This window comes from Eurosta solidaginis, chromosome 4 (assembly GCF_040869045.1).
Source record: "Eurosta solidaginis isolate ZX-2024a chromosome 4, ASM4086904v1, whole genome shotgun sequence".
Taxonomy (NCBI): Eukaryota; Metazoa; Arthropoda; class Insecta; order Diptera; family Tephritidae; genus Eurosta; species Eurosta solidaginis.
In genome coordinates, this window is record NC_090322.1 from 276,129,913 (window position 1) to 276,153,329 (window position 23,417).

Genomic DNA, 23,417 nt, shown 5'->3' on the forward strand with positions numbered 1-23,417 from the left:
ACGATAGGTTTCGAAGAAGCTTGCGATAATAATGCAACACGCTTGCAAATATATTCCACAAGGTGGCGCATGGATCCACCCGTTCAAAGCCGATGGCATTTTCAAGGGTAAGCCATAATTCGAAACTCTCTGCCAAATTAACAAGAAAAAAAAACTCCTCTTGGTAACACACGGATCAAGGTATTTAAAAACTAATCTAAATATGTTCGCATTTGTCACATAAGTCATTAAAATAAGAAAAATTTGAGCTTTTTGATGTATAAATATCTTCTCGCACGGCATTGGGGAATACAGAATGTAAGCGTAGGTATATTCACATATTTAACTGTATCGTAATGTGGGACTAATGTACGTGGTAGAATTGAGCGAAATCAGACATATTTTGGAGTTTGTATTTTATTTGAATGCTTTTCTAGGACAGAAAAAAAGGGGTGTAAAAGATGCCTTTAGTATTCTTTATCGGTAATAAAACTAATACTACCAAATCGAAATAGAGGCACAAGGATCGAATAAGTTTGTATATTAAAGCTACATTCGTACGTATATAATTATGTCTTTATGTAAGCTTGTTTTATACATACAATTTAATTAAATTCAATATTTCAAATAAATTTCACATTTTCGTTTAAAGAAATTCGATTTTAAGATTTCATTTTGTTCAGCTAACACACACACCCATGTACTTTAAGTGCAATATATATGTGAGATTGACAGACGGGCATACGACAACTAGAAGCGGACATACCTTCGAATTATATAATGAACTAATTGCATCCCTGCAATAGTTAACCAGCACAACCCGAACCAGACGAAGAGAGCTTAGTACAATATAGTAGAAAGAGACGAACGACACCCAAGTTTGAAGTGCGGTACTGACAACACGTATTTAACTATATACATGTAATAAAAGCCATTACAAATATATATTTTTGTAATTAACCGCATTTTAATTGGAACCAAAGACAACGAAATCCCACATATAGGTATATGCCTTGCAAGAAGTACAAGATTATGCTAGCAAATTGTTGTTACTATACAAATGCTCTGTTGTCATACAACAGATGACCAAATCAATTGCCAACAAATTTTTGCTACCCGGTCGTAGTTCCTATATTGGATATGGTTATGAATAAAAAATGCGTATTCGGGTAAATTTTCTCGTATTAATAATAACCAAAAAAATGGGGAACCGCATTTTTTCCAAACTTTCAAATTTTTTTTTTAAATTATGACCAACTCTTTAGCACTTCTCAGACACTATTTTAAAAAGTGAAAGCATTGGACTAACTACACTAGACCAGCAAAGCCTAATAAAATTCTAATAAGCATAGATATTTTTCATATAAATATCTTTTATACAAAAAATCCATAATCTTACCCATGTATAGGCATTTCTAGAACTTCATGCACTATTTTGCTCCAAAATATTACGAATTTCTTAATTGGGTTGGGCCTGAAATTCTCTTTAAACCTTTAGGAGTACTCTTTCAATGCATGCGTGAAGTATGCAACATTTGCAGGATAGAACAATAAATACCAATACCGACATAGATATTTGTTTACACATATAAGTTTGTTACACTCGGTTTAATTACAATACAGTTCATTTGCTCAGTCTAAGTCTTCTCATTGCCATTCGTTCAATCATTTTAGTCAAGCATTCGAGAGTACCGAAAGAAATTCCCAATGCATGAATTCTAGGAAAGCAATAATATTTTTGTTGGCACTTAACGCAATCAAGTGTGCTTTCTTATTTATATATGACTGCTTGTATTTGTTATATGTGTAACTTGAATAAAACTTATAAATACGATCAGGTGTAAACTAATTTACAACAGAATTAGTTGATATTGGGGTAAACTTTGGATTTGTTGACTGCTTGGAGCCGCTTTTTAATAAACACATAAACAATTATTGATTAATATTTAAAAAAAAATAAAATAAATGCAGGTATATACGATTTTTGTTTTCGTGTAAATAAGAATAGGATACCGGGGGGCTTACTTGGGGACATGTTTGATTATGAGCTTACGACAGCAATTAAAAAAAAAAATATTGTAAATGCTTGAATTTGGAATAATAAATTATGCAGTTATATCTGTTTCGCTATATAAACGTGAAAGTGACACTTTTGTTTCCGCTGAGTAGGTTGTGCGCTAGGCTATGGACTCGCCTAGTAAAAACGCACTAAAGTGAAAACCAACAAAAAGCTTAGAATAAAAATTCAACCATTAGCTGACATCACCGACATTCAAGAAATACGATGGCAAATACATCGCAAGAAAAACATCAACTAATATGACATTTACTAGGGTGGTAATGAAAATAAGTGTGATTTTGGTATTGGAATCGTGAAGATAAACTCTGTCACCACGCACTGAACGGTGGTTGATCGACTTCGTCGGCGCCCGAAAAATGAAACACGAGGTACATGCGTAAAAATATTCAGCAAATTATATGGTTTTCCCTCGATTAAAATATATGCAATCACATCGACCACATTACGAGAGACGTACGGCAAATCTGCAGGGTTTTGTATATGCGCTTGCCTCTGCGCAGCTAAGAGAAAGAAACATAAAAAACAACAAAATCTAGACATCGAAAGGCTGCACTGGCACACAGACTGCTCTGAAACAACACATATTTTATAAGGCAAACGAAACCTGTCCTACTTAACGACGCAAAAGCGTGGTTTCAATGTCCACGCTTTTGCGTCAGCTTAGACGACTCTGAAGGTCTTAGAGAGAAAAATTCTCAGAAAAATATATTGGCCCCTATTCGATTGGAAAGCGATTCGCATAATGGTAGAACTTGAAATAAGTATTGGTCTTTACATTTAAGGTGTTCCCGTTTGATTGCATAAAGTTCATTCAATTTCTATTGAATTTACATGCAAGCAAACATATTTTTAAGGTTCAGAAATATTCAATCAACAAATGTGACAAAGGCAACAACAGCACAATATGCCATTACATTTGAAGAGCTTCCGCTAGAAGAAACGTTTTCCTGGTATTCGCACGACATTTTTTTTTTCTTGTTGGGTGAAATAATGTAAAGTGAGTTATTTTTTTCCGATACAGTTTTGTCACTCTTCAATTCTTGCAATTTTCAATGAAATGATTTTTTTGTTGCTTCTTTGTTATTTCCTTTGTAGCCGATAGTGTTCGGGAAGCGGAAATGGAACTCTTATGGTAAAAAATGTGACTAACTATTGACTAAGTATGTAGTGGTATATGTTAGAGTTCATATCTGTCGTTTGCGTCTATGTATGGTAAACGGTATATGAGTACATATGTATGTATATGTATATATATGTACTTTGAATAGAAAAGTATTACTGAAATATTTACTCCTGCAATCAACTTTTTTGTAAGCTTAATTTGCTTGTGCGTCGTTGCGAATTATATCCAAGTTAATGGCCAGGTAATTAATGCCCCCCTCCCACTAAAATATATCCTTACAATAAAAAGCTTTCCGTTAGTTGAATGTCACATTTCTGCAATAAATCAATATTTTTTCCATTCCCCCACGAAACTTAGTAATAAATAGTCTGCATCAACTATCCTGCATAGAAAAGGCCTTTGTTGTTCCTTTTTTCTTACAGTGCTCGCCTTTTATTCTTAATATTAGTGGGATGTGAAAATACACATTTCAAGATATACATTTGTGCGCATTAGCAAGGCTTAATTAGATAAGAACCAATATAATTAATAAATGTCTGTAGAAAAATTTACAGTTAGTAGTCGAAAAATCCGAAAACAAAAGTAACTATAACAACAAGAAGAAAGAAAAAACTATGTCTTGCGTTTCGGGGTACCGGACTGCGCCATCGTCATAGAGCGCATAAAACATTCAGAAAGAAAAATCAATAGCGGTAATTAATCAAGTTACAACAACAGAATAATAACTCGGCAACAGAGCAGTAGCTTACGCCTGCTGAAAACAAATACACACGAGCGCACACACACACACACCCATATATATAAAAGCATTTATACAAGTATGCAACGACCTATACATTTTCTTATTTGGCTTTAGAGATCGAAAAACTAACTTCTATGCCTGCATGTGTGAAAAGAGTGAGATGGAGAGAGAGTGAGGGTGGGTCAGAATAGGCGAGAAAGCAAAAAATGAAAATCAATCTTATTAGCCAAAGTTGAAGGGAATGACATTAATCATTATCTCATTGTACGCAGATGGCCGCTATTCAAAAAGTTTCAAGGCCTTTATACAGATTCACGATTAACATACACATTTACACTTATGCATCAGTGTATGCGATGATGGGAGGGCTGCTCATGATTGATATGTTGAAGGATTTGCTCGTCGATGAAAAAACGAGACTCAAGCGGAGAGTGGTAAAATAATTTGCATATGTTGGATGCGAGGAGTATGAACTCGTCGCTGCTAGCGTGCTTTAATCGGAAGACCATAATGCTTATATAATTTATTGTTGTAGCTGAAATTCGACTTTTTGCTTTTAATTTCAAAGTTGTTCCACCTCGGATTTTTCTGCGGATTCTTTTTTGCTAAAATAAGCTGAGGAATAAAATTTCGCGAAAATACCATGAACAATTTTTGATAAAACTGCATTTAACCCGGTAGTTCCCATAACTTTTTTTGTTTTGTATTTAGTTGGAAAGAAGCTGTCTTATAGATTTTGATCTTCTGAACACGAAAATGATGTCCGTTTTTTAGTTCACTGTTACGCTTTTCCGGAAAATCCGGAAAACTAACGTTACCAAATGGTAATCCTGGGTCGTCTAGGGTACAGGTTTTTGATGACGGTTTGAACATTTTTATTAAACCTTAAATAAGGAAAGAATAAGTTTATAAAAATATAATAGAAAAACATTTTCTGAACTAAAATATAGGTGTTTAAAATCATGGTTTGGTATGGTAACTTGTAAAACACTTCATACAAAGTCCTACGATGCATTTCATACATGATGTTCGTCCGTTAACTTTGCATTTTTCACCGCAACAACGGCTACGATTCGATGGTACTACAATATGTCCGGTCTGATTAAAACGAAGAGTGTATTCCACTCGACCTGGTTGTAGAGCATATCTGCGGGATGGCATCGGACCATCTAATTGAGACATTGTCGGTTGCACTTTCCGATAAAGCTGCCAAGCATTTTTATGCAGGCATCTAACAGCCAGGTAAAAATGCTTGACCACCACTTTTTTCCATTGTATGCGGTACGATATTGCGCCAAGATTTGATCAAATCCGTCTACTTCGCACATATATTTGTTGTATTCCGTGATCGCACAAGGGCAGGATACATTTATTTTGGCTCCACTTACCTTCGAATAACCATGTGACATTGATTTCGGATTTTCACCGAAGCTGGTAGATTACATGCACACAATATTTTTATCTTTCCATTTCACCAAACATATGTCAGTGCTTTTCATCTTTACTGATTTCGAGTAACCTCATTCCACTGACTTGAAATCTTTTTTATGCACCAGTGGACAGCTTGCTGAAATTCTATTTTCACGAACTGTTCCCATAGCATTATATCCACATGAATTGATATAAGCCAAGAGCGGATAAGCTAAACGCGGTCCACTAGCCATTACTATTTCACAGCCGCCTTTTAGCTGAGCGGGGCATACGTTATCAGGGATTCCTGCACAATCATCTTCAGCATCATCTTCGCCATATATGTTTCCGTCTACAGGAGGCTCGATATAAAGAGTGGCTGGTATATCATGAATGTAATCAAGTATTTGTTGCAACGATAAACCTCTGAAAGTCGTAGTATTTAAAAAGTTCTGCAGATTGTATCACATAAATTTACAAAAGGGCACAGAAAAGCTATTGAAACGCGAAGAAAACTGTACCTTAGCATAGAAAATCCCATGAAATACGAAAAAGAACCTGTACCCTAGCCGACCCACGGTTACCATATGGTAACGCCTTAAATAAAATGTAAAAAAGAACTAGGAATTAAATAATTCCAGAAAAAAATTAACTTATGTATAATAACTCATTTTATTAGTTACCGACTTTTATAGTTTTTATTTAAATGTTCTTAAAAATTATTACTATAATCGCTGACTTACAGACGTGCCATATTGAAAAACGGGAATTTTCAACTTTTCTTTCTCTCACTTAAATTTGACGAACGATAACTTCACTATTTGAACCCAGGCTGACCAAGGCTTTGTTTTGCGGAAAGTCTGTTTAAAATAGCGTTATTCATTTGTAGATTTGTTGTGCAGTTTAGATTTAATTCGTGGAAATATAGCGACACCTTTTCCGTTACCATATGGTAATCGTGGGAAATTTCGGGTTAAGTGCACTCATCATGAAATATCAAATACACTCTTTGACAGTGAAAATATACTCTTTGCGAGACATAGCTCAAGTTGTAGGTAATAAAAGTTCAGCAGACTAGGTTAGGTTAGGGTTTTTAGACCATATTTTTTTATATTCCGCCCGGCAGCTTAGCAAAAAAAGTATATATGTATAACAAAAGTATAAATGTGATACAGAATTTTAGGTTAAGTTTTGATCATTCACTGCTTTATCGACTTTTAGCGAGTTATGTGACATAATGGCAACGTTTTCGGCACCAAATGACCATCGGATCATTATGAGACACTTTTGATGTCTGTCGTTTTGACCCAATTAAACCAAGAATTATATTATACCTTAGTGTATGAAAACATCATTCTTCTAGTGAATTCAAAGTAAAGTTTGCGATTTCTTCTCGAACACAAGCGATATTGTCGAGACCCCAGAAATCGAGGACTCGACTTCTCGCGAGATTCTGGAATCTCGAAATACTCGTAATACTCACGAGCTTCTTGACTTTCAATTCAGTCGCTGCGTTGGCAGTATTGTATATTTTTCGGTGCTTTTTTACTTGTGGTTTTGTGGATATTTTCGCTTGTACTCCAGGAGCAAGGCGAAACCCTTTGGAAAGGGGGGAGGGGGGAGGGGAAAAGGAAAATACAATCGAGTAGAAGTTTCATAGGCAAACTGATTGGTATTTAACTACAGGAAACTTAAAAAAAAATAGAGAAAGTTGTTATGCGGTTTAATTAAAGTGGTGACAAAGTAGTGCTGTAGAATATTCCATCGGTCCCATCGAAGACTAAAAGTTTTAATTCGTTACTCATGGAAAAAACTAGTACAGCTCGTTATTTGCGTCGAAGAGTAGCACGTTTAGCTTTTCTGTCTCGAAAGCTAACACTATTGAAGCATGAACTCCTTACATGACACTAGCAATTTGTCCTAGTTTTCGTTCGGAGCGGCGATATATAATTTAATTACCCTAATGTAACGAGCTAACAAAACTTGCCAGTGTTTATTAATCATGAATTCTTCGCTAAATCAGATTTTATTATTTAAATATATTTTCCTGGGACAGCACCCCCATCGATAGCCAAAAAAAAAAAAAAAATCCAATGCGTCGGAACCTCCGTAGATATTTCTGGCCGATGTTCTCTTCCAATTTGCGTCTTGCTCCTTACTATTTTTCCTACAAATTGGAGAGACGGGACCAGCATGTTTCATGCCGGCTCAGAATGGCATCTGCATAGCACTGAGAAGCTTTTCATGGCAGATATTCAATCGGTGTTTAACAAATTTTGCTTTCCCCCGAAATTTGAACATATGATCTTCGGCGTGGTAGGTGGAACTCTTCACGGTCACTTCAAACACAATAACCACAACATTGACATTCGTATTTAGTATTTTTTGCATTGCCCTTATTTTCGTTTATTTTCAGCAATAAAATTTAGTCTAATAAAAGTTGTCTGTCTCTGTCTGTTTTTTCTTATTTTTTTTTTCTCAAACATCTTGTTGGCAATTTGTTCAAACCTCAGATTACAAAAGCACTTGACTACGGGCCAAGTGTTTGTAGACAATTATGTCACTTAACTATGTAACTGAGCTCTCCAAGAGCTTTATACTTTTTCCGCAAAAAAAAAAAAATATGTGAAAAATATGATTGTTTGTGCTTATTTCAGTAGCTTACCTTGATCTGCTACATTAATGACACCATCCTGCGCCACCGAAATGGCCGAAATCGCCTGGAAGCGAGCATTCGACGATAGCAATGTCTCTGCGTTGCTCAAAGTGCCATCATCATTCATCGCGCCACCCACACCATTCGCTGCAGCTGTTGTTTTGGCGCCTAGTAATATTGTTGTGGTTGTCGTTGGTCCAGTTGACATTAAATTACCACCGGCAACGATGCCCGCCAGTCCGCTGGGAGCACCGACTGTAACGCCAACACCACCACCACTACAAATACATGCTGCACCCACACCACCACCTGCTGCACCATTGCTGCCACTATTTCCGTTTCCGTTATTACCGTTGCTATGACCATTACTGCCAGATGGTGTTGTTGGTCTGGTGGTACGTTTTGGATTCATGGTCGTTGTATAAGCGCTGCCAGTGCCACCATTGCTTGGTGATGAAAGTGCTGAGGCCAGACCGGATGTTGAACTGTTGACAGTATTGCCATTGGAACAATCGCAGGTTAGTGAACTATAACAGGGAAGATGAGGGAAAAGGTGAAGATGTTGAATGGAGATTTTACAAAATAAGCCATTTGATGATTGCACCTACTTTACAATTATGTACATATCATTCAGGTATGTATGTACTTATATATGTATATGAGTATGTATTGGTATGAGTATGAGGACATTTTCACTCACGAATAAGTGTGTTTGTGTACAAAAACGAAATATGAGGCGAGACAGTGACAGTGATGTACGAGCTACGGTCTCCGATTACACGACTGGGTCGCAGCAGGCGCACTTGTGTGCATAGCGGCTCCAATTCCAGCAACTAAGTGAGGCGTGAATGTATGTGCTTGTATGTAGTAGTGCAAAAACAAACATTAAATTAGTTATGAGCTGCGACGACTTTATATTTGACACAGTGCAATGCTACCACCAGTGAACTAGGGAATCAATGAAACCGTGCGAGTGAACAAAGTGGCGCACATATGCAGCGGGAAAAATTGCATTTATTGCAAGCGATTAGAATGCTTAAACGCTGATTTTGCGGTAATTATGAACACACACAGACGTACTAATGAAATGCGCTAAATAGTGAAGTTCACAGTGCGAATCAACTTGAAATATTACAACCGACGTGGCTTGAAAAATATTTTGATTGAGTTGGAATTATATAGAATCGTGTGGAAATGCAACAAAAATGTGGCAATAAGCGGCGACGAAACGGGTTACAAAAGAGCATTGAAAAGTATTGCAATAAAGAATGGATAAAAAACGAATGTGCAGCGGGGTTATCAGCCGCAAAGTATGCAATGAAAAATTACCGACATGACAAAACCGATATGAAAAAAGCAGAAGATTAAAAGGCGAACGAACGAGTAAAACTAGGCAGCCACCTTACCAAGTGAGCCAGCCAGCTGCCTACTCCGCTACTTGTCTGTGTTTATTTCCATCGAACCCGCTGGGCTGCAAAAGCCCCTGTGATGTCGCTCTGCTCAAATATACATCCACTTGGCAGGCTTTTGCGTCATGCAAAGCATCATCAACAAAAAACTGTAGCCTGACAAAGTCGCCAGCGGTTGGTTATGGCGACAACCATAAATGGAGTCGCGTGGAATGGGAAGTCAATAAAGAAATTGTGATAGTTGGTCTCAGTCTAAAAGCGCTTTAAGCTTGTGATATTTAGGTCATTGGCATTAGATGATTAAGGAGGATGTTGAGTGATTACTGCGAAGCTTATACTTTCTATATTGCTTTCAAGGCATAGTTGTGTGGAATATTAAAGCAAAAAAAATTGATTTTACTGCTTTTGAAATAAAATTGTAGCACTTACCCCAAACCCTCTTGCTTGCCAGCAAAGTAACGCATATTGCCCGCCGTATTCACTACCCTAATAGAGTTTACACGTCGTGAGTCGCTGTCTGCGATATATAAATCGCCGAAAGGCGAAAATGCCATCGCCAACACAGTGCCCAATACATTATCAGATGTGTTATTGGACTTATCTTGCCCATTGTTGCAATGTAGCGGTGTGCCAGCTACAACACGTATTTTCATATCAGAGGTTAGTCTCAGCACAAGCCGATCATCTATAAAGTGCAAGGAACCGTCAAGTGGGCTCAATGCCAGACCAGTTGGCCATTGCAGTTGTGCTTGATTTGCCATCAATGTACCCGAGCATGGTGCTGGACTCCAGTGATTGTGATGTCCATGATGGCCAATAAGTGTATGTATGATCCCATTGGGATCCACTGCACGTATATTTGTGCCATCCGCAATGTACATGGTGCGATCTGCGGCAATTGCCAAACCTTTCGGATGTGAAAGTCGCGCTTGCAAAGCTGGACCACCATCACCGCAATTGCCCTCATCGCCCGGAATACAACGCTGGCCGCTACCCACAATTGGTTCGCTATTAATGCTGGGATCCTTGACCTTCTCCAAACGAAGTAAACGCAGAATTTGATGACGCTCCGGATCTGATATATACAGATGACCGTCTGCAGGTGAAACGGCCAAATAATATTGATAAGAAACTTGTGTGGCGCTCAGCTGTAAAATTGTATAAACTCTGCCATCGGGTGTGATGCGCCGCACCAAATTGAAATCACCCACATAGAGACTACCATCTGGACCAGAAGCCAACGCTATTGGTGTTAATAATTTAGCGTCCTTGGCAATGCCATTACAGTGATCGGGACAATTGAGTGGACGCTGCAAACCGGTGCCCATCACAACTTTAACAGTACGCGGATATTCTTTCATATGCAATGTGCTGCCATCACCCTTTTGCAGTATGCCTTCATGGAAGTTATAGTGATGATGTATATCCAAACCCCAGCCACCGATATCTGATATATCGACATCATAGCCCTGTAGTTTAGCTGTTTGTGTTATCCAAACGGGCATTATGCAAGTCGAGTGCTGATAACCAACTGAAATGCGGGCAATTGTGACACCATAAACCTTCTGACGATAAACATTGCGTTTGTTCCAAGCAAATGTATGCACAAGATTCGGATCGGCTTCGTAGGTTTTCACATGCAGTGCGCCCTCAATCTCCACACCCACATGGACATGTGTTAACGTCTTTGGTATTTTTTCGGCTGTGAGGCGCATGCGTACAATGCTCAAATAACCAGAGGCTTGCGATGATTGATATGTGAGATGCAGATCCGAGCCGGGTATTTGTATGGATTCTTGTACAATCTGAAAGAAAATAAATATCTTGTGAATGTTTTATGTACATAATATATGTACATATATGCATACACGTGTATGTGTATACAAGTAGTTGCTTTAATTTTGTATCTTCAAGATGCACATTGAAATGAAAAAGCGCGCTGGGAGTATTTCGGTCAAGTGCTCCCACTACTCCACTGCTACAAAGTGAATTGGCGTCCCTAAAAAACGAGCATTTAAGCAAAACTTTGGAGCGATCCTAGAGCTTGAGGTTTATTTTAATTTAATTAAAATGCTCGGATAAGACAGCTGATGTCATTGCCACCAACCAGAAGCCAGTACGGCGAGGTCACTTTGGCATTGTGTGGGGTGTGGCATCAGCTTGCAAGTTATGCAATATTCTTAGTGCCAGGTTTGTGTGTGGGGGTACGCTCTGTGCTGTTACTGTAATGTCGCTTATGCTCTTGCTTGAACTTAAGTTCATCATAAATAATGCAAGGACAAACTGAAACTCTACTCCTTGCACTCAGCTACACTAAAACTCTCACCTTTGCACTGCTGCTCTGGTGTAGCTAAATATAATGTTCATAATTTTTATATTGTTTTCCCTGCATTTGCCGAGAATAGCACGTGAGTAAACTTAAGTGCAGAAGAACTTAGAAAATAATCAAGCGCACCATAAGCTTAGATGTGATGTAACAACAACAACCACTACTGTTATATAACTATGTATCTCATCGTAAGAAGGATTAAGAATGTAGCAGTCTGTGGTATTGCGGATATAGCTGGCGAAGGTGAAGCCAGGCCATCGACCACGAGTTGCCATATGTGCACACATACAGCTGCACATAAACATTGTGAGAAAGGGCTTGCAACTCGACGGTGTTTCACAAAAGCCACGACTAACTAATTAAGTTAAGGTAGGAAATTCTATTTAAATTGCTGGGATGAGGTACACCTGCTCGTGTAGCGGATAAATGATGGTGGGTAAAGAGAATAGGAAATGTTGTATTATTTAAAAATTATGCTATGCTACCATCCGCTCTGCTACTCACCTGCGTTTCGGCGAATATGACACGCTTACCGGGCATGGCGCCCACCCCATTTGGCATCCAGGTGCTAATTAATTGAGGCTTGAGCTCTTCATGATCATGCTCTACGCATATTTTGTTCACATCAGCTAGCTCATCAGCGAAATGATAAAGAATGGAGTTAAGGAAGGTAAGCGCTGGATTCATTTGGGCAACTCTGTAATAAAAAAAAATGTATGTAAAATATTATTTAGAATTTATTAAAATTTGATTTCAGCATTTTTGAATGAACTAAAACAAATTTATGAGTTTGACTTACTTCACGTTGCGGCCAGTATTTTCATCGTCATCGCTTAACTGCATTTGAACGGGTGGCAACACCACAATTCGGTTCCATGGTACAAAGACAGTGCGCGTGAGTGGCCGGAAGGGTGAACGCTGGAATTGCAAAGTCACTGCTCCACCGCCATTAACCAGCACATCGAACCTGTTTGACGAAAGAGATGCAAAGGTGGCAGACGGAGTGAGTAAGAGTGAAGTCAATTAAGCATACAGTATCAAGTTCGATGCAAAATTACAAAGCAGCGCCAAAGATGCGCCAAGCAAATCAGAATGTATTCAAATTTAGATTACCCATCAACCCTTAAATTGGAAAAATTCGCGTAAAGCTCACTCAAATTGCAAACACGCTCGCTTAAATTAAATTAATGAAACTTAAGGATGGTCTCAGATCATTTTTCTAGGTGTTCATAGATATGTATATGGTCACATTAGGATGGAATAAAATGTCGTAGCCTTTCTGAAAGCTTTTTCGTAAAATTCGTATACAAATTAATTTTAGTAAGTTTCGATGACACAAATCAATAAAAAAATACTAGACATGCTCGGCGAATCATGGATTACGTGGGCCCCTCAAAATGGCGTACTAAAAGGCTTTAGGAAAGGCTGGGGTACAATGAGCAGCACACTTCAACAAAGGTTAAACGCCATTTTTCACTTGGTGACTCAGAATGTGTTCGCGCGGGATCTGGCCGCAAAAGGTGAACTCAGACAGAAAGGATCCAACATGTAGAAATTAGCCGCCTACATATATTGCCATACCACCTCAGCTTTTTTTGAGTATTAATGGTTTGTTAAATAAAATAAGTTCAAAAATGAAATTTTACGAAAATTCCCCGAGTGCTTTTTGAGAAAACTGCATTTTAGTGCAACGTAATTTAACATGTTTTGACAGTGAAAATCTACCCGTGGCGGGGTAGACCGCAATTTATAGGTTTAGTCGAGCACATAAGCCCTACGTACTTAGAACTTCCAGTAAACCCTCAAACTCTTGAATTTGGAACCAAAACCCCATTTTTCATAGGTTTATTAATATATTGGATTTTCAACCAATATTATATTGTAAGGTTTCTCTGACATCCCTACTTAGAAATTTACGAATTACATATTTTTGGAAGCTCAAAAATATCCTTTTTCTATTGACGTAAATGTTTTGTTCGTAGATCAAATAGAAATAGATTAATAAACCTATGAAAAATGGGTATATTATATTGATAATTCAACGTAGTGCATCACTTTTTCATTTTGTACAACGGTTTCCTTGACTATTTTGGTTACGTGTATTGCAACAAAATACGAATTTTAGATGGGTCCCATGTGACTCGAATCTGCACTCACTGAAAGTATTCACAATGGGCAACAATGTCTCCAGGTAGAAGTGTAAAAAGATTCTATGCACGCCTTCCCCACTCTATCTTTATGTAATGCTTCCCCAAATCCACCAAATTTTTCAAGCAAAATTGAAATGCTGAATATTTTCGAATTGTTGCCTTCAAGCTTGAACTCGGCGTTAGTTTGAAAAAGGCTTCATTTAAAGTGCACAAACCATATGAAAACAAAAAAGGTGGAGTTCTTTGCGTTCATGAATTTTAAAGCATTTGTCCCACGTTTTCCTTTAATTATGATTCGTAAGTTTCAGATCGGCGCTAAAAAAATATGTTTTTCATTTTTTATTTGTTTTTAATTTTTTTTCTAACGGTACAATTTTTCTATTATTATATTTATTTATCATAACGTAGCTGCAAATAAATTCAGAATTCCTTAAAGGCCTTTTGCGCCTTCTGCGTACTTTTTCTTCTTTTCACTAGTTTAAATTTCTACAAACATTTCGAAATAATTCTGGCATAAAATAACAATGCAATCACTTTGCTTTGGAGCTGTGTGTAGCACAATTTATGCAATTAGTAATAGTTGAAGTAAGAAGTATTGATGAAGTGCAGCAAATGCGCCAGGTCAGAGTGTCAGATGGAACAATGTGTATTGAGTTGGAATAGAATTACTTGAGAAAGTTATGAGTCTTAATTAAAACAGTTCGCTATTGAAGAAATGAAGCGAAATATTGAAAAGTTTTTAGTGCAAGTTTTTAAAGATTTTTTTTGTATACATATACACACAAACATACAGGTTATTATTGTAGTCGGGACAGTTATCGCTCAGATTAGGCTGCCTTATATTAATATTATATAATTATTAAATCCTTACAACCAAAGATGTTATTGTGAAAAGTTTTGAATCAAAAGTTTTTCCTATGAAATTCATATAAAGTTAGTATTAAATCAAATCTATATCTAATCGCAGTCACAAAAATGTGCTCATTGTGGCGTGTGTTTGAACTTTGAACATTTTTGCAACATTATTTCTTTGTCCAAACGTACAGTTGCGAACACTAAATTAGCAGTGGCGATTTTTGCCAAAATTTCGTCTTTTAAATTTTACGTTTTTTTATTTTCGATGATTTGAGAAAAAAAAAACTACCATAAATTTTGTAGCTGAAGCAATATAAACCAAGCTTGAAAAGGTGTTCGAAAAAACTTGAAAATTGGAGACAATTTTATGAAAATATAAAATTTTTAATTAGAATCTACTGAACATTTTCTCGAATGCAGTTTTGTAGCCCAGTCAATTAAATCTGCCATAGTACGAGTTATACGTCCCTCAAAATTTGTATTAATTTTTGCATTTTGCTTTCGGAGGTCCGAGGGCGCATAACTTTATTTTTTATATGGAAAAAAATCTTTCAGTTTTTCAGCTAAAAACTTCACAAGCTTTTTTCCAGTGTTTGCATTTGCTACTAGTGGTAACAACGCGATACAACTCCGGCTCTGAACATTAACGGAGCATAGAGCGGAGCCGTAGATCAAAAAAGTGATAGTAAATCTTAGGCTTTGCTATGTCCTTGCTACGTCCTCTTCTGGAGCGCAGCAAATAGCAAAGTAACACCTCCGAAAGAAATGATATTTGTACTAAAGCGATATCAAAAATATAAATTTATTTCTGTTTGCTCTGTCGGGCACTGTTACGTATATCTTTTCCTTTTCTCTGGTTTTTGTTGCTGGAGCTGATTCAGCATTATGATTTAGTTTTTTGTGGTTGTTGTAGGTTCTCATTTTTGTTGTTCAATGCTACGGTTATGCTACGGATCTGCTCTATGCTCAGTTCATGTATAGAGCCGCAGTAATAGGAAAAATATTCTAAAGCAGCGTAGAGCTTTTAATCACTGGTTTTTTGATAAATTATCCATAATAAAGGAACGAAAAATTTAATAGAAGATATTTAGCAAAAATTTCCTATACTATTGTAGTGTTCGCAACTGTATGTATATAAGGATATCGGGTATATGTGAAATTTCGCTTGATGGTCCAGTGACCATGAACAACATACGATTGATTCTTATGATTATCCCGTAGTATGTTTCCTATATAGTAAGGATTGAAAGTGGTCCAAAAAAATACCATCCTTTCGGCAACTAGAAACTAAGAAGTCTCAAGAACTCAAATGCTTCAGAGCCGTGCTCTGAGGGGCTACCCCACTTAATTGAAAAAACTTGCTTATAACTTTTTGATGTTGCTTAACCCATTGTTATTAATATCTGCCGGATTCTTTCCATAATATTACACTTCCAAAAAAATGTCCTGTCTGGTTCAGTTAGTTTCATAATATGGCTGTTTTAAAGGCAGGTCGAATAACATGGCTCCACGTAAAGCTTGGCTCCCTTCTACATTGAAATATTGACTAGGCGGGCTGGGACTAACTTTAAATCCCGCTAAAACTGGACTGGTTCTATTTACGAGGGGTAAAATATTCCCGCTTTTAGAACTCCATATATTGGTATGAGCTGCTGGTACATTTCGAGAGGACTATGTAGTTTGGTGTTATTACGAACAGGAAATTTTTGTGAAAGTTGATTACAGAGTGTAGCGATAGAAAGTGCTCAGTTGCCCGTTACTGCTTCAGAGGCTCAATTGGAATCTCTCAAATGGGGTGCTGGTCTGAAACAAACACGTATAGCATTTCCGAAATATTAGTGTCTATACAACGGATAGCGCTAGCTGGTTTAGGCGACACAGCTGCTGTGGATATTGCGGACAAGGTGGTTGCTTCCCGCTCGTTGATCAGCCTTCGTAACACTTCGGAAAAAGGTCTCTTTGCAAGATAAACCTCAATCCTTTCCTCCATAGAAAACTAGTTAAAGGGAAATATTTGGGGCAGTAGACTGTTTAAGTGATGCACGGTTATGTCTGTGAGGGTTTTATACGGGAAGTTCGATGTTAGCCGCACATTAAAACTGCCTACTCTTGTGTCTTCTAGGGGATACTTTTGCTGATTACGGATAGAAAATCAAACATCTACTCCGATATTCAAGTGTATATTAATGCCTTGATTAAAAAAGAGGGAAGGTTGAGGTTGCTCTTGGGAATAGCCGCATTCTGGGAATCTGCCACGTACTTCTTTAAGCCCGTATGATTACAGCTAAACCGGATGTAGATGGCTGGAAAATTTAAGCAGACGGTCTGCCGAAATTATTAAGTTCATCAAGGCTCATTTATCAATCGTGATTACACTTTTGACAATGTGCAAAGGTAGTTTATGCCAAACGTCTTAATATGCTGCAAACCCCTTCCCATTGATGGGGTAAAGCCAACATGTTCCTTCAGGCGTGAATGTCTTTTTTTTTTAACTAGGCGAAAGTATTTCGGCCTCGACTGACTTGAATCTTCGGATTCTTTGTTAAGGACCGAAATAGGTCTTACTCGAAATTATATAACTGCTACGCAACAATTCTTTAAATAGCTGTGGCTTAACTTACCGCTATCTTCCGTGGCAACCCAACGGATCTTTCGCTGTCCACGTGAACTTGCCCTGCCCAAAACTTAATACATTCGAAACCAAATTCCATTTCACGTGGATTAGCCTTTCTTTAGAGCACGATTACTATAAAAGCTGATAGTTGAAAAACTAGTAATTTTGAGACTTCTTTCGGTTCTCTAAACCCTTTTGGTTTAATTATAGGGTACATAACACACGAATTATGTTTGCTATTGTATTGGGTTAAATCTTCACATGTCCTGCATGAAGGACGTTTTTCATTTTGTAACAAAGATACAAATATTATGCGATTTTATTTCGATTCAAAGCCACAACAAAGCAAAAGTGCTCACCACCGAAGATACATTTTTTTCGTTTTAACACTATGTGAGATTGTACAGTTTTTATAAATTTTTGTTTTTTTTTGGAAAATTCAATCTCGTTGTGACATTTTCCGGCCACCTCACGTTCTTGCCTTATTTGGCTCCGCACACTTTTGCGATTTTTAAAAGATACAAACAACTGTACCTACTGAGTAAATATGCGGATTTGTCCTTAGTTTGACCGTCATCGCTATTTTTATACCTTTCATGAACATCAAATGGTATATTAACTATGGTCCGATGTTTGTAACGTTGAGAAATATAGAAGATAGACTCACCATTAAGTATACCGAATTGATCAGGGCGACGGATTGAGTTGATATAGCCATGTCCGTCTGTCCGTCCGTCTGTCTGTTTGAACGCAAACTAGTCCCTCAAACTTTGAGCTATCTCAATGAAATTTGGCACAAGGATGTATTTTTGTATTATATTAGACATTTGTCGGAACCGGTAGGATCGGACCACTATAACATATATCTGCCATACAACCGATCGTTCAGATAACACGATTTTGATCATTCCTGCCGCAATTTAGAAAGTATAAACGTGAAACTCGGTGATATATATTCTAATATATCATAGAAGATATCCTGAAAAAATCACTTTGATCGAAGCTATATATAGTTATATTCCATACAACCGATCGTTCAGATAGAAAGATTTTTGGCCATTTCTCCCTTAGTTTCCAATATAAAAATGTTAAACTTGGTGATATTTATTCTAATATATCATAGAATTTTTCATGAAAAAATCATTTCTATCGGAGCTATATATAGTTATATCCCATACAACCGATCGTTCAGATAGAAGGATTTTTGGCCATTTCTCATTTAGTTTCCAATATAAACACGTTAAACTTGGTGATATTTATTCTAATATATCATAGAATTTTTCATGAAAAAATCATTTCGATCGGAGCTATATATAATATATATCCCATACAACCGATCGTTCAGATAGAACGATTTTTGGCCATTTCTTCCTTAGTTTCCAATATAAAAACGGGAAACTTGGTGATATATATTCTAAAATATCATAGAAGATTTCCTGTAAAAATCATTTCGATCCGAGCTATATATAATATATATCCCATACAACCGATCGTTCATATAGAAAGATTTTTGGCCATTTCTCCCTTAGTTTCCAATATAAAAACGTTAAACTTGGTGATATTTATTCTAATATATCATAGAATTTTTCATGAAAAAATCATTTCGATCGGAGCTATATATAATATATATCCCATACAACCGATCGTTCAGATAGAAAGATTTTTGGCCATTTCTCCCTTAGTTTCCAATATAAAAACGTTAAACTTGGTGATATTTATTCTAATATATCATAGAATTTTTCATGAAAAAATCATTTCGATCGGAGCTATATATAATATATATCCCATACAACCGATCGTTCATATAGAAAGATTTTTGGCCATTTCTCCCTTAGTTTCCAATATAAAAACGTTAAACTTGGTGATATTTATTCTAATATATCATAGAATTTTTCATGAAAAAATCATTTCGATCGGAGCTATATATAATATATATCCCATACAACCGATCGTTCAGATAGAAAGATTTTTGGCCATTTCTCCCTTAGTTTCCAATATAAAAACGTTAAACTTGGTGATATTTATTCTAATATATCATAGAATTTTTCATGAAAAAATCATTTCGATCGGAGCTATATATAATATATATCCCATACAACCGATCGTTCATATAGAAAGATTTTTGGCCATTTCTCCCTTAGTTTCCAATATAAAAACGTTAAACTTGGTGATATTTATTCTAATATATCATAGAATTTTTCATGAAAAAATCATTTCGATCGGAGCTATATATAATATATATCCCATACAACCGATCGTTCAGATAGAAAGATGTTTGGCCATTTCTCCCTTAGTTTCCAATATAAAAACGTTAAACTTGGTGATATTTATTCTAATATATCATAGAATTTTTCATGAAAAAATCATTTCGATCGGAGCTATATATAATATATATCCCATACAAGCGATCGTTCAGATAGAAAGATTTTTGGCCATTTCTCCCTTAGTTTCCAATATAAAAACGTTAAACTTGGTGATATTTATTCTAATATATCATAGAATTTTTAATGAAAAAATCATTTCGATCGGAGCTATATATAATATATATATCCCATACAAGCGATCGTTCAGATAGAAAGATTTTTGGCCATTTCTCCCTTAGTTTCCAATATAAAAACGTTAAACTTGGTGATATTTATTCTAATATATCATAGAATTTTTCATGAAAAAATCATTTCGATCGGAGCTATATATAATATATATCCCATACAACCGATCGTTCAGATAGAACGATTTTTGGCCATTTCTCCCTTAGTTTCCAATATAAAAACGTTAAACTTGGTGATATTTATTCTAATATATTATAGAATTTTTCATGAAAAAATCATTTCGATCGGAGCTATATATAATATATATCCCATACAACCGATCGTTCAGATAGAACGATTTTTGGCCATTTCTTCCTTAGTTTCCAATATAAAAACGGGAAACTTGGTGATATATATTCTAATATATCATAGAAGATTTCCTGTAAAAATCATTGCGATCCGAGCTATATATAGTTATATCCCATACAACCGATCGTTCAGATAGAACGATTTTTGGCCATTTCTTCCTTAGTTTCCAATATAAAAACGGGAAACTTGGTGATATATATTCTAATATATCATAGAAGATTTCCTGTAAAAATCATTTCGATCCGAGCTATATATAGTTATATCCCATACAACCGATCGTTCAGATAGAAAGATTTTTGGCCATTTCTCCCTTAGTTTCCAATATAAAAACGTTAAACTTGGTGATATTTATTCTAATATATCATAGAACTTTTCATGCAAAAATCATTTCGATCGGAGCTATATATAATATATATCCCATACAACCGATCGTTCAGATAGAACGATTTTTGGCCATTTCTTCCTTAGTTTCCAATATAAAAACGGGAAACTTGGTGATATATATTCTAATATATCATAGAAGATTTCCTGTAAAAATCATTTCGATCCGAGCTATATATAGTTATATCCCATACAACCGATCGTTCAGATAGAAAGATTTTTGGCCATTTCTCCCTTAGTTTCCAATATAAAAACGTTAAACTTGGTGATATTTATTCTAATATATCATAGAATTTTTCATGAAAAAATCATTTCGATCGGAGCTATATATAATATATATCCCATACAACCGATCGTTCAGATAGAACGATTTTTGGCCATTTCTTCCTTAGTTTCCAATATAAAAACGGGAAACTTGGTGATATATATTCTAATATATCATAGAAGATTTCCTGTAAAAATCATTTCGATCCGAGCTATATATAGTTATATCCCATACAACCGATCGTTCAGATAGAAAGATTTTTGGCCATTTCTCCCTTAGTTTCCAATATAAAAACGTTAAACTTGGTGATATTTATTCTAATATATCATACAATTTTTCATGAAAAAATCATTTCGTTCGGAGCTATATATAATATATATCCCATACAACCGATCGTTCAGATAGAACGATTTTTGGCCATTTCTTCCTTAGTTTCCAATATAAAAACGGGAAACTTGGTGATATATATTCTAATATATCATAGAAGATTTCCTGCAAAAATCATTTCGATCCGAGCTATATATAGTTATATCCCATACAACCGATCGTTCAGATAGAAAGATTTTTGGCCATTTCTCCCTTAGTTTCCAATATAAAAACGTTAAACTTGGTGATATTTATTCTAATATATCATAGAATATTTCATGAAAAAATCATTTCGATCGGAGCTATATATAATATATATCCCATACAACCGATCGTTCAGATAAGGGGGTTTTTGCTATTTTTTATTATACTCAGCTGAGCAGAGCTCACAGTGTATATTAACTTTGTTCACATAATGGTAATCCGCAACGGCATAAACTAATCGAGATAGATATAGACTTCTGTATATCAAACTCATCTGGGTGAAAAAAGAAATTCATTTAGCCATGTCCGTCCGTCCGTCCGTCTGTCCGTCAGTCTGTAAACACGATAACTTGAGTAAATTTTGAGATATCTTGATAAAATTTGGTATGTAGGTTCCTGGGCGCTCATCTCAGATCGCTATGTAAAATGAACGAAATCGGACTACAACCACGCCCACTTTTTCGATATCGAAAATTTCGAAAAACCGAAAAAGACGGTTAAAGCGATGAAACTTGGTAGGTGCGCTGACCTTATGACGCAAAATAGAAAATTAGACAAATTTTGGACAATGGGCGTGGCACCGCCCACTCTTAAAAGAAGGAAATTTAAAAGTTTTGCAAGCTGTAATTTGGCAGTCGTTGAAGATATCATGATGAAATTTGGTAGCCACGTTACTCCTACTACTATATGTATGCTAAATAAAAATTAGCGAAATGGGATGACGAACACGCCCACTTTAAAAAAAAATTTTTTTTAAAGTCAAATTTTAACAAAAAATGTTATATCTTTACAGTATAAAAGTAAATTATGTCAACAGTAATGATATGGTGCAACAACATATAAACATAAAAGAAATTTTCAAAATGGGCGTACCTCCGCCCTTTTTCATTTAATTAGTCTAGAATACTTTTAATGCCAATACTTTTAATGCCACATAGATTCTATGGCGATAACTGTTTTCTGTGAAAATGGGTGAAATCGGTTGAAGCCACGCCCAGTTTTTATACACAGTCGACCGTCTGTCCTTCCGCTCCGCCGTTAACACGATAACTTGCGCAAAAAACGATATATCTTTACTGAACTTAGTTCACGTACTTATCTGAAGTCACTTTATCTTGGTATAAAATATCCGACTACTACCACACCCACTTTTTCGATATCGAAAATTACGAAAAATGAAAAAAAAATGCCATAATTCTATACCAAATATGGAAAAAGGGATGAAACATGGTAATTGGATTGGTTTATTGACGCAAAATATAACTTTAGAAAAAACTTTGTAAAATGGGTGTGACACCTACCATATTAAGTAGAAGAAAATGAAAAAGTTCTGCAGAGCGAAATCAAAAGCCCTTGGAATCTTGGCAGGAATACTGTTCGTGGTATTACATATATAAATAAATTAGCCGTACCCGACAGAAGATGTTCTGGGTCACCCTGGTCCACATTTTGTTCGATATCTCGAAAACGCCTTCACATATACAACTAAGGGCTACTCCCTATTAAAACCCTCATTAATACTTTTAATTTGATACCCATATCGTACAAACACATTCTAGAGTCACCCCTGGTCCACCCTTATTGCGATATCTGGAAAGGCGTCCACCTATAGAACTAAGGTAAATAATCATTAACACCTTTCATTTGATACAAATGTCATACAAACACATTCCAGGGTTACCCTAGGTTCATTTTGCTAAATGGTGATTTTCCCTTATTTTGTCTCCAAAGCTCTCAGCTGAGTATGCAATGTTCTGTTACACCCGAACTTAGCCTTCCTTATTTGTTTTATATTTATCTTAAAAATAGTTTAGGTATGTACAACTGTTCACTATATATTTCTTGTCTTATACATACGATTATTTGGAGATTACGAACGGGATACAATTATTGTTCAGCCCCATTCATGAAAGGTATGAAGTCTTCGGTACAGCCGAAGACAGTCCCGTCCTTACTT

The 23,417-nt window shown here is 36.2% G+C and overlaps 1 protein-coding gene across 5 annotated transcripts in view; it reads right to left on the reverse strand.

The window, feature by feature from the left end:
* Positions 1-23,417, reverse strand: part of Ten-a (tenascin accessory) — a 458,238-nt gene that overhangs the window by 24,452 nt on the left and 410,369 nt on the right. For all 5 annotated transcript variants that reach the window (XM_067778438.1, XM_067778436.1, XM_067778434.1 and 2 more), the window contains 4 exons: positions 12,528-12,695; positions 12,233-12,425; positions 9,829-11,204; positions 8,000-8,517 (listed from right to left, as the gene is read on the reverse strand). In XM_067778438.1, coding sequence (XP_067634539.1) covers positions 8,000-8,517; positions 9,829-11,204; positions 12,233-12,425; positions 12,528-12,695 — 2,255 coding nt within the window. The remainder of the gene's footprint in view (positions 1-7,999; positions 8,518-9,828; positions 11,205-12,232; positions 12,426-12,527; positions 12,696-23,417) is intronic.